This window comes from Taudactylus pleione, unplaced genomic scaffold (genome assembly GCF_031769625.1).
Source record: "Taudactylus pleione unplaced genomic scaffold, aTauple2 ptg000428l, whole genome shotgun sequence".
Lineage (NCBI taxonomy): Eukaryota > Metazoa > Chordata > Amphibia > Anura > Myobatrachidae > Taudactylus > Taudactylus pleione.
In genome coordinates this window covers 1,030,530-1,043,500 of record NW_028284830.1, presented here as the reverse complement: position 1 = coordinate 1,043,500, position 12,971 = coordinate 1,030,530, and the positions used below count along the sequence as shown (strand labels likewise).

The following is a 12,971-nucleotide window of genomic DNA, read 5'->3' as shown; positions in this document are numbered from 1 at the left end:
GAATCTAATGCAAGTAGTCGCTCGGGGACCAAGAACCGACCGTAGAGGAAGACTCATGGAAGTACCGACTGAGAGGCGGACGGCGTTGCGTGCTACGGACGCAGTGGCCAAGCTAAACCACGACGATCACTGTTCTCCCTTCCAACTGTGACCCATAGTGTATGAATGATAAATCAGAGTGGAATTTTCCACTGTACCACCTGATCGACCAATAGGGGAATTCTGAGAACTCTGGAGCCATAACAGTATTTCGGTAACTGTTGGTTATATGAGACACCATAATCTCGACATCCGTCAGTATCTAGAGCCCATTTACCCGAGTGAATGACCTTGCAGCCTAGAAGTCCTTTGCTCCATGAGAACTGTGGGAAGGAAGGCCGCTTACAGAGCCGTAAGGATATAGCCGCGATGATGTGGCTCCCTGGGGATCCATCTTTTACCTGCCAGGCAACAGGCTGCGGGCTTGAGCAGCGGAGACAGAGACTTGCGCTGTCCCTGCTTAGTGCCCGCGGTGGAAGTCACCAGTCCAATCACTGGAGCTGCCAACCCGGCGCTGGTGTTGGAGTGGCTGTGATGACGTTCGCAGGCCTTCCCTGATTTATAGATCATTCACCTTGTTAGCTCTTTACTATATATTTTTGGAAGGTGGTAAAAATGAAGTCAACTGATGAGTGCCCCTGTCTCAGCCACCTGCAGTCTTTAAAGACAAAAAAACCCCACACAAACCTGCCCTCCTCACTGCCAAACTGAAATACACAATAGGCAGCGCTAATTCCCCCCCCCCTCCACACACACCGTGCCAACCCCTCTGCCATTGACATAAAGGCATACGCTTCTCATCTCAAATTGATACAACACAATAGGAAGCACTAGCCACAACACACACACACACACTATGCCTACCCCGCCCCCCCACCTGCGCCATATATGTTAGACAGCCCCAAATCCAAATTCAACACCCGATAGGCAGTGCTAAACCCCAAACACACTGTGTCTACCCCCAACCTGTCTGCAACACCTTGACACATGCAGGGATGCTAAAAAGGGGAGCGGGTACTAATTACCCATGCTTGTTTGAGTGGCCTGGCGGGGGTCCAGGTCAGCTGCTAAGGGGGGACAAATGTGTGGCGTCAAGAAAACAATTTTTACATATTTTTGAGGGGCATGCCCACGCCTCCCCTGATTTAGCCATGCCCCCTCAGTACCTGGTCCCGTGGCCGCAAGTACAACTGTAAACTCCCCCAACCTCCTCATCACAAACACACTATGGTCTCTGGCAGAAACCTTCTAAATGGTGGAGAAGTATCCGATCGTAACCAATCAGCTTCTAGCTAGCTTTTGTCAAGTACATTCTATAAAACGATTGGAAGCTGATTGGTTGCTATGGGGTAACTTCTCCACTAACTAATAACACAGTATGACGGAGAATCTGCTCTTTGAAATCAGCAATAATGACAATACAAAAGACTCGGGGCGATTCAGACCCGGACGCTAAGCTGCTCTCTCTCGCAGCCGTCAGGGGGCGGTTATGCAAATGCCGCCATGGCACACCCAGGAGGACGCCCTCTTTGTCTTAGAGAGCGTCGGCAGAGTGAGCGCACACCGGCGTAATGACGCCCACTTTTCTTTCTTGGCACACGTCATCTCCAGGAAGTGTATGATTATTCAGTAACATCTATAGCCATCGGAGCTGCTCGCAGCCCTTAAGGTAGACCCTACCCCGCCGCGATCACTGCCGGCTGAAATACAACCAGGTGACGTGTACAATGACGCTTCCATGCTAATTATGCACGCCCAAAAAACGCCGTTTTGATGCTCAGACACGCCTGTGTTCACACATCCATTCCCCCATTTCCCAGGACCTTCCCCTGTTACCACCCACAAAGGGCACTACCTGTCACTCAAAGTAGCGCTCAGTCTTTGTGCTACGAGCGCACGATTCCCGATCGCAGTGACTGGTTCGCGCATGCGCAGATGGGCGACAATCACCCATAGCGAGCGATCGCGGCTTAAAGTCCGGGTCTGAATCAGGCCCTCATTGCGTAAAAACACACAGATGTGTCCTCATGCACCTAGCCTCAATAGGCGAGACAACTGGCGCGGCGGAGTCCGAACTTGGCGTGAGAAAAGGGCGCTGCATCGTAGCACTTCGTAAATGGGTTCAGACTCAACCGCACACAGATATACAAGTGTCGCTTATCAAAGCAGCATCACGTTGCGACTAAGGTGCACATCGGAGCGAAAGACGCCCAACACAAGCAGAGTCACATGGGACTTGGCGCGCCAAGAAGGATTGTTTGCACAATAGTGTATGAGAACACATCTGTACGTGATCTACTTGTAGTAATCTTGAAAAGATATGAAGCCCGAAAATATGGATACAATGGCTGGTTCTGAGTCACACTCCTCTCTATTCACGGCCACAAAAACAGCAAGTTTTTATTTATTAATACAACGTATGTCCGTCCTATTCTGAGTCCGGGAGCAACTTGTCGTTCCCGTGAAATAGGGCGTTTTGTGGCAGGAACTTGGCGGCGGCAAAGCAATTGCACAGAACGACCCTCACTTATGGGAGTCTCATGGGCATGAATCAAAAGCTCCGTGTGATTCTTAGTGCATACAAGGGGGGTTGGGTACGGGATGCCGGCAGTCAGAATCTCGATACGGGCACCCCGACAGGGTTAAGACACCAACACCTGCAGGTAAGTATCCTAGCCCTAAACCGAACCCTCCCCTACCGCAGCCTAATCCTAACCCTCCCCCTAGTGTCTAACGCTAACCATCCCCATATCCCCAACACTTACCGTTGGGATGCCGACAATCTGGATGCTGGCACCGGCATCCCAACAGCGTGGATATGAACTACATCCCGTACGAGGAATTAAAGCCTGTTTCTGATGGATCTCTATGCACTTAGCATGGGGCTGCAAGCTCGGTAACCCTTAAAACTGATTGCCCAATTATTCCTCTAAGAAGTACTGAGCGCCCGAGAATCAAATTCCCATGTATTGTCTTATGGAGGGTACACACGGTCAGACTTGGAGCCGATCAGATAACGATAACGATCGTTTTCCGATCATCCTGCATCTGCTGGATGTTCAATATTGAACATCCAACAAATGCATCAACCCCCCATCGTCTATAACGACCCGTGATTAACTATCGCGGGTTCCTATTGTAAACAGGCTAACCTGGTCAAGGGTTTGCTGTACCTTGTGTTTTGCTGTACCTTGATCCTCCTTGAATGGACAGATAAGCATATAATATTTATTTTTCTTGTACGTGTGTTTTTTTACCATTTTTATGTCACTGTGTTATTACAAAACTTCTTTTAACATTGAAAAACCTACTATGACCTCTTGATTGAGTTATATTTTGGGAAAAGATTGTTTCCCATAAAAAAAAGGGTCTAATTTAAGTTTTCCTTGTGTTCTATATTTAACAAACAGTTCTTTACAATACACACTGTTGGTTCTTTTTTTGTTTTTTCCATATATTTCTCCCAATGGTCATATGACCGAAGAATTCTTTACCAGATAAGTAGTGAAATAATCCTAATTTTTTTGGTCTCACTTGTGGTTCATTTACATTTTTTAGATACTAGTAGGCGCTTTCTTTTTTTTCATTTCTTTATAACCTGGTCAATATCGACCAGGTTGGCCTGCATATACGGGCGATGGTCAATATCGACCGCCCGTGCATCGACCATCGTTTGGTCGTTTGAAGGGGCCAGAACTGGTCGATTTGAACGATAACGATATATCATTATCGTTCAAATCGACCAGGGAAATCTGACCGTGTGTATGCACCATTAGCTCTTGTTGAAAAGCTTTTCGGATCAGGACACTGAGGATGTGATTATCAGGACCTGCATGAGCTTACATTGTTGTCGGTGATATTGGTTGCATATGACTCTTGTATCCTCCCATATTTACGCTTCAATTCCTCACCCAGCGTCTGCTGCTTCAAAATCTCCACGATACCCACCAGTGCCACAATCTACTGGTGGCAGAGAGTGAGGACGATCTCTGGAAGACTGAGAGTCCCTACACATCGAAATGGCAGAGGATGGTCACTAATGAAGGTGAGCGCCCTACACTTCTGTTTCATATTTTCTAGCATAGACAGCTGGGATAGGTTGTAGCCGAGACGTCCCAGTTGGAGCGGTTGTATTATTATCTCTATTTTGTTTTGGACAGCGCCCAACTAATCGAGTAGGATCTCTACAACTCCTGAAATGTATTCTACTTATAATTCACTGTTCAACTCACTAGGCGGATCCAAATTAGACAACGTACCAAAGAGAAATGTTTACATGTATCTATAGGGATGTAGTGAATATGCCGGCCGGCGATATACCGACGCCGGAATCCTGCTGCCCGGCAAAATGCCTATGCCGCTATCCTGAAGGGGGTCAGGATGGAACGAAGGATCTGGGGTAAGTATGCGCGTTAGCCTGGGGAAGGGGCAGGTTAGGTTTAGGGACCCCTGGTGGGGTGCGGGAATTAGGGTTAGGCACCCCCGGGGAGGGTTAAGGTTAGGCTGCGGGGAGGGGGAATTAGGGTTAGGCACCACCTAGTCAGCCTCCGGTATTTCATACTCATCCCGTATCTATATAATGCTGTGGACCTCATCCTAAGCTGTATAATTGCAAACCCTTTCTACAGGTGCTGGTACCTTAGCATTGCATAGAACGTGTACAGAGCACCAGGAACATCTAGTGTAGCTGAATAAATTCTGTAATACAGAAAAATGCACGCAGAACATGATTAAAATCAGCTTATCTGGATAACAGATGTAATCCGTCCATAAACACCGTCCTTCGGGAACATAGGTGTAAAGCAGTTCAATGACCGATAAATCCCATGTTGTTGAAGGTCAGTATTTATGAACTGATTACATCTGTTCTCTAGATAAAATTATTTTAATCATGTTTTATGTGTGTGTATTTTTCTATATCAAATAATTTCATTCATTTTATTAGGTACTGTATACTAGCTTTCTGTATATGAGGTTTATATATCCAGCACAAAACCATGTGATAACGGCTGTTGCCACTTGAAGCTGGCATTAGCAAATCTAGCTTATGGGCCTGCAGCGGACCTACTGGCGATGCTGTAGGTACAATGTAGCGGTACCCCTGAGGAACAGGGGCGCGACGCTGCAGTACAGATCAGATCCTGGCAGTGAACTCTGGTTTCCTGAAGGTCATTGACCTGGTTCGTCCGTCTACTGTTCCTATACGGGTAATGCCGCAGAGCCTAAAGTCTTGCAAGATGACATCTTCAATCTCACGAGTTCTGCGCTGTAGGCACAAGCTGCAGCATGCGACATGCCACGTTACAGTGTCACAGCTGCTGACACTGTAACGTAGCATTTCGCATGCAGATACACCCGCAGTCGCACACAGACCATAGGAATGCCACATGTCAACATGACGCATTTGAAGGTAGAAGGTCACGCAAAAAGGCGCTGGGTGCCACCGGGTTACACGACGCTCACTCGTTATGTTTAACGTGACTTGTAGCTCACAGAGGTAAGATGTATGTAGACACATCTGTACATCTCTAGTGAATTATGGGGTGGCTGTATCAAACAGGGAAATGGGTGGAGAAGTTGCCCATAGAACCAATCAGCTTCGACCTATCATTTTATACAATGTACTTGATGAATGCTACCTCAAAGTTGATTGGTTGCTATGGGCTACTTGTCCACTGGCCCACTTTTCTCATGTGCTTGTCTCATGACTCCCATGTGTCCTTTCTTTGTTCTGCAGATTACCCTGGAGAGGAGGATTACCTGGCCGCCACCATGCACTTCATGCCAGGATACTTTGCCTGCGATGTGGTATGGAGTACGGTGATACACATCCACCCTCGACTTAAGATGGGCCCTAACTTGAGAGGTAATTCACGTTGTTTATGTCCTTAGAGTGCCATGGAGGATTTCGCCAGTCCAACCCCCCCTGATGCCTGTCCTTGTGTCCCCGCAGCCCTCCAGTCACTGCACTCCGTGCTCAGTGCCTTCTCCGTTAGCAACAGGAAGAACATGTTTGTTTATCAGGAGCGTTCCACCAAATCAGTCTTCTATCTCCGGTATGTATCTGTACTGTAAAACATATGGCCAGCAATAAGGGATGCGGTCAAGATGCCGGCGGACGGGATGCTGGAAGTCTGTATACCAACGCCAGATTCCCGACGCCCATCAGGAAGCCGACGCCGCCATCCTGTACGTCGGCATCCCAAAGGTAAGTATGCGGGTAAAGGTTAGCGTTAGCCCGGGGATGGGAGGTTAGGATTAGGGACCTCCAGGAGTGGGTTAGGCACCAACCGTGGAGGGTTAGGGTTAGGCTGCGGGGAGGGGGGTTAGAGTTAGGCACCACCGGGGAGAGGTTGGGGGTTAGGCAACAACCGGGGCGGGTTAGGTTTAGGGTGCTGGAAGGGGGGGTTAGGGTAAGGCACCACCAGGGGGAGGTTAGGGTTAGACACCACCGGGTGGGGGTTAGAGTTAGGCACCACCGGGAGAGGGGGAGGGTTAAGCGAATTACAGGCCGCTGTCGGGATCTTCACCATCAGGATGCTGCTGTCGGTCTTCTGACCGCCGGCATACCGTCCGCCGGGAAATCATACCGATTCCGGCAATACATGCCTCCTCCTCCCATGTACATCAGCAATCCATCAATCCACCTATATGTACTCAAAATATAGGCCCCTCCCAAGCATCACATGGTTCCCTACAGTATTTGCAGTTACTCTTGTTATGCTCTCTATAAATAACATTTATGCTTCAGTGTAATTTTACTTATCTGTTGTATTATATCTGTGCCGATGTTGGAGTCATTTATACATATGAAGGTTGTTAGAAATCAATAAAACTAAATAAAATATTTTACAATTGATACCGGGCACTGTGCTTGAGACCAATGCCCCTGTTTAAATCTTGCATTTGCGGCAAAGTTAATTCTCTGTCCAAAATTCCTGTCAAAGGATCGGACGTGAGACCCAGCAGTCTAATGTGTATTGAGTTGTATTCACTTATCCTCAGTGTCAAATCTATATGCATGAATACACTTGGAGATCTGCTTCATTGTTTAGAATAGAACAATGTATCTTGAAATCGAATGCAGCTTTTTTTTTTTCGGCCAGTGAAAATGAGGTGTACTGATTTTAAGATCTCTCTCTCCTCTCCTTTTTCTTAGACTCTCGGAGACCTCCGGTAATGGCCGTCTGTGGGAAATGGACTTGTCCCAGTCCATGATGTCACGTTCCTTAGCTCTGTCTCATAGCCAGGAGCCAGTTTTCTCAGAGGATATGATGGTAAGGTGTCAGGATTTAAAGTTCAGCTTGGCGGGTTTGGGTGTGTAGTCTACTCCTTTTATTCATTCTCATCCTCGGTTGGTTTTACAGGGCAGCCGTTTGTCATTGGACCTGTCCGCTTCCCGAACTTCAGACTCTGCAAGACCTGTGGGGCAGATCGATAAGCATATTCTGCTCTTGGTGCACGGCGTTGGAGAAGCAGGTGAGATGTTGTGAATGAACGTGGTCTTAGATAGCATTAAGGAGATACATGGCTACAAAACAGGAGTCTGCACAAATACAGAGGAGAGAAAACTGAAACTTGACCAAAAAGAACAAAGCGATTACTATTTTTTTATATTTAATTTCTGTAGGCTCTGAAATCACTGATGACTTGGTGAAGGTCCTCAGGAAGCGTCTGGATGAGACCACGTTGGACATTATTACGGTCATGCTGCAGCGGAATTGCAAACTGACGCCAGCAGACGTGGAGGTGAGGGTGTAGGTACAGTATTTCTCGATCATCCTAAAGTTCCCATGTGACAGCCCCAGTAAAGTCCGGTTCTTTCTCATCTCCAGTTCATCCAGCCTAGAGGAACAGCCCCCACTGAAGTGCTGCTGTTTACAATCCCACAATCCTCTCTGCCGTGTCTCCAAGCGATGGCCTACTACTTGCGTCAGAATCTGCTCATCTTCCTCCATACACCCAAGTACACAGACAGTAATGGAGAACATCACTTCCAGGTGAGGCTGTTCTAGTGCCCTCAACTACTTTGTCTACAGTTGGTTTTGGAGGCTGTGTGTAATTGCATAGATTTTTTGTTTTCCTTTTTCAAGGTGTTTTTAGTTAGCATTGTTGTCTTAGCATGCTGGGGCCATGGGCTTTGTTTTCAATCATAGCCCTATCTGTGTGGAGTTTGTACGTTCTCCCAATGTTTGAATAATTTTTCTCTGGGGCTCCCACAGGCCAAACACATACTGGCAGCCTAAATGTCTGCTGTTAAAGTTACCCCCTAGTGTGTGGAGGAGAATTACAACGGTCACCTCTAATGGGGCAGAGATTGATGTGAATGATTTAAATATTATTTACTGTGTGTATGTGAAAACAACATTGTATTTCTTTGTAGCATTATTACCACAACTCCCTTCCGGAGCTAGACCTGTTCTTATATAATAAGCCTGGAGGACAAGGCACAGGAGGGAAAGGTAAGGGATATCTCTGTCCCTGTGTGTTATCTGGTGGTGTTTCATTATACAGACTCTCGCTGGAGTGCAGCACCTATCATACACTGTGTGTAATTCCTAATAGTGCTTCATCATACACATCTATCATACACTGTGTGTAATTCCTAATAGTGCTTCATCATACACACCTATCATACACTGTGTGTAATTCCTAATAGTGCTTCTTCATACACACCTATCATACACTGTGTGTAATTCCTAATAGTGCTGCATCATACACATCTATCATACACTGTGTGTAATTCCTATTAGTGCTTCATCATACACATCTATCATACACTGTCTGTAATTCCTAATAGTGCTTCATCATACACAATATCTATCATACACTGTGTGTAATTCCTAATAGTGCTTCATCATACACTGTGTGTAATTCCTAATAGTGCTTCATCATACACATCTATCATACACTGTGTGTAATTCCTAATAGTGCTTCATCATACACACCTATCATACACTGTGTGTAATTCTTAATAGTGCTGCATCATAGACAACATCTATCATACACTGTGTGTAATTCCTAATAGTGCTTCATCATACACCACATCTATCATACACTGTGTAATTCTTAATAGTGCTTCATCATACACATCTATCATACACTGTGTGTAATTCCTAATAGTGCTTCACGATACACAACATCTATCATACACTGTGTGTAATTCCTAATAGTGCTTCATCATACACATCTATCATACACTGTGTGTAATTCCTAATAGTGCTTCGTCATACACATCTATCATACACTGTGTGTAATTCCTAATAGTGCATCATCATATACATCTATCATACACTGTGTGTAATTCCTAATAGTGCTTCATCATACACATCTATCATACACTGTGTGTAATTCCTAATAGTGCTTCATCATACACATCTATCATACACTGTGTGTAATTCCTAATAGTGCTTCATCATACACACCTATCATACACTGTGTGTAATTCTTAATAGTGCTTCATCATACACCACATCTATCATACACTGTGTGTAATTCTTAATAGTGCTTCATCATACACACCTATCATACACTGTGTGTAATTCCTAATAGTGCTGCATCATCATACACAACATCTATCATACACTCTGTGTAATTCCTAATAGTGCTGCATCATACACAACATCTATCATACACTGTGTGTAATTCCTAATAGTGCTTCATCATACACCACATCTATCATACACTGTGTAATTCCTAATAGTGCTTCATCATACACCACATCTATCATACACTGTGTGTAATTCCTAATAGTGCTTCGTCATACACATCTATCATACACTGTGTGTAATTCCTAATAGTGCTGCATCATACACACCTCTCATACACTGTGTGTAATTCCTAATAGTGCTTCATCATACACAACATCTATCATACACTGTGTGTAATTCCTAATAGTGCTTCATCATACACACCTCTCATACACTGTGTGTAATTCCTAATAGTGCTTCATCATACACAACATCTATCATACACTGTGTGTAATTCCTAATAGTGCTTCATCATATACCACATCTATCATACACTGTGTGTAATTCCTAATAGTGCTTCATCATACACCACATCTATCATACACTGTGTGTAATTCCTAATAGTGCTTCATCATACACAACACCTATCATACACTGTGTGTAATTCCTAATAGTGCTTCACGATACACAACATCTATCATACACTGTGTGTAATTCCTAATAGTGCTTCATCATACACCACATCTATCATACACTGTGTGTAATTCCTAATAGTGCTTCATCATACACCACATCTATCATACACTGTGTGTAATTCCTAATAGTGCTTCATCATACACCACATCTATCATACACTGTGTGTAATTCCTAATAGTGCTTCATCATACACATCTAACACTGTGTGTAATTCCTAATAGTGCTTCATCATACACCACACCTATCATACACTGTGTGTAATTCCTAATAGTGCTTCATCATACACATCTAACACTGTGTGTAATTCCTAATAGTGCTTCATCATACACCACATCTATCATACACTGTGTGTAATTCCTAATAGTGCTTCATCATACACCACATCTATCATACACTGTGTGTAATTACTAATAGTGCTTCATCATACACCACATCTATCATACACTGTGTGTAATTCCTAATAGTGCTTCATCATACACACCTATCATACACTGTGTGTAATTCCTAATAGTGCTTCATCATACACATCTATCATACACTGTGTGTAATTCCTAATAGTGCTTCGTCATGCACATCTATCATACACTGTGTGTAATTCCTAATAGTGCTTCATCATACACACCTATCATACACTGTGTGTAATTCCTAATAGTGCTGCATCATACACAACATCTATCATACACTGTGTGTAATTCCTAATAGTGCTTCGTCATACACATCTATCATACACTGTGTGTAATTCCTAATAGTGCTTCATCATACACAACACCTATCATACTCTGTGTGTAATTCCTAATAGTGCTTCATCATACACCACATCTATCATACACTGTGTGTAATTCCTAATAGTGCTTCATCATACACCACATCTATCATACACTGTGTGTAATTCCTAATAGTGCTTCGTCATACACATCTATCATACACTGTGTGTAATTCCTAATAGTGCTTCATCATATACATCTATCATACACTGTGTGTAATTCCTATTAGTGCTTCATCATACACAACATCTATCATACACTGTGTGTAATTCCTAATAGTGCTTCATCATACACACCTATCATACACTGTGTGTAATTCCTAATAGTGCTGCATCATACACATCTATCATACACTGTGTGTAATTCCTAATAGTGCTTCATCATACACCACATCTATCATACACTGTGTGTAATTCCTATTAGTGCTTCATCATACACAACATCTATCATACACTGTGTGTAATTCCTAATAGTGCTTCATCATACACACCTATCATACACTGTGTGTAATTCCTAATAGTGCTTCATCATACACAACACCTATCATACACTGTGTGTAATTCCTAATAGTGCTTCATCATACACATCTATCATACACTGTGTGTAATTCCTAATAGTGCTTCGTCATACACTGTGTGTAATTCCTAATACTGCTGCATCATACACAACATCTATCATACACTGTGTGTAATTCCTAATAGTGCTTCATCATACACACCTATCATACACTGTGTGTAATTCCTAATAGTGCTGCATCATACACAACATCTATCATACACTGTGTGTAATTCCTAATAGTGCTTCATCATACACACCTATCATACACTGTGTGTAATTCCTAATAGTGCTGCATCATACACAACATCTATCATACACTGTGTGTAATTCCTAATAGTGCTTCATCATACACCACATCTATCATACACTGTGTGTAATTCCTAATAGTGCTTCATCATACACCACATCTATCATACACTGTGTGTAATTCCTAATAGTGCTTCATCATACACATCTAACACTGTGTGTAATTCCTAATAGTGCTTCATCATACACCACACCTATCATACACTGTGTGTAATTCCTAATAGTGCTTCATCATACACATCTAACACTGTGTGTAATTCCTAATAGTGCTTCATCATACACCACATCTATCATACACTGTGTGTAATTCCTAATAGTGCTTCATCATACACCACATCTATCATACACTGTGTGTAATTCCTAATAGTGCTTCACGATACACAACATCTATCATACACTGTGTGTAATTCCTAATAGTGCTTCGTCATACACATCTATCATACACTGTGTGTAATTCCTAATAGTGCTTCATCATATACATCTATCATACACTGTGTGTAATTCCTATTAGTGCTTCATCATACACAACATCTATCATACACTGTGTGTAATTCCTAATAGTGCTGCATCATACACATCTATCATACACTGTGTGTAATTCCTAATAGTGCTTCATCATACACCACATCTATCATACACTGTGTGTAATTCCTATTAGTGCTTCATCATACACAACATCTATCATACACTGTGTGTAATTCCTAATAGTGCTTCATCATACACACCTATCATACACTGTGTGTAATTCCTAATAGTGCTTCATCATACACAACACCTATCATACACTGTGTGTAATTCCTAATAGTGCTTCATCATACACATCTATCATACACTGTGTGTAATTCCTAATAGTGCTTCGTCATACACTGTGTGTAATTCCTAATACTGCTGCATCATACACAACATCTATCATACACTGTGTGTAATTCCTAATAGTGCTTCATCATACACACCTATCATACACTGTGTGTAATTCCTAATAGTGCTGCATCATACACAACATCTATCATACACTGTGTGTAATTCCTAATAGTGCTTCATCATACACACCTATCATATACTGTGTGTAATTCCTAATAGTGCTTCATCATACACAACACCTATCATACACTGTGTGTAATTCCTAATAGTGCTTCAT

The 12,971-nt window shown here is 43.3% G+C and overlaps 1 protein-coding gene across 5 annotated transcripts in view; it reads left to right on the top strand.

Annotated features, from left to right (window-relative positions):
- SZT2 (SZT2 subunit of KICSTOR complex) overlaps window positions 1–12,971 on the top strand; it is a 187,260-nt gene that overhangs the window by 124,761 nt on the left and 49,528 nt on the right. For all 5 annotated transcript variants that reach the window (XM_088447303.1, XM_088447301.1, XM_088447302.1 and 2 more), the window contains 8 exons: window positions 3,955–4,084; window positions 5,777–5,905; window positions 5,993–6,095; window positions 7,199–7,316; window positions 7,407–7,518; window positions 7,670–7,788; window positions 7,875–8,039; window positions 8,423–8,501. In XM_088447303.1, the coding sequence (XP_088303429.1) occupies window positions 3,955–4,084; window positions 5,777–5,905; window positions 5,993–6,095; window positions 7,199–7,316; window positions 7,407–7,518; window positions 7,670–7,788; window positions 7,875–8,039; window positions 8,423–8,501 (955 nt within the window). The remainder of the gene's footprint in view (window positions 1–3,954; window positions 4,085–5,776; window positions 5,906–5,992; window positions 6,096–7,198; window positions 7,317–7,406; window positions 7,519–7,669; window positions 7,789–7,874; window positions 8,040–8,422; window positions 8,502–12,971) is intronic.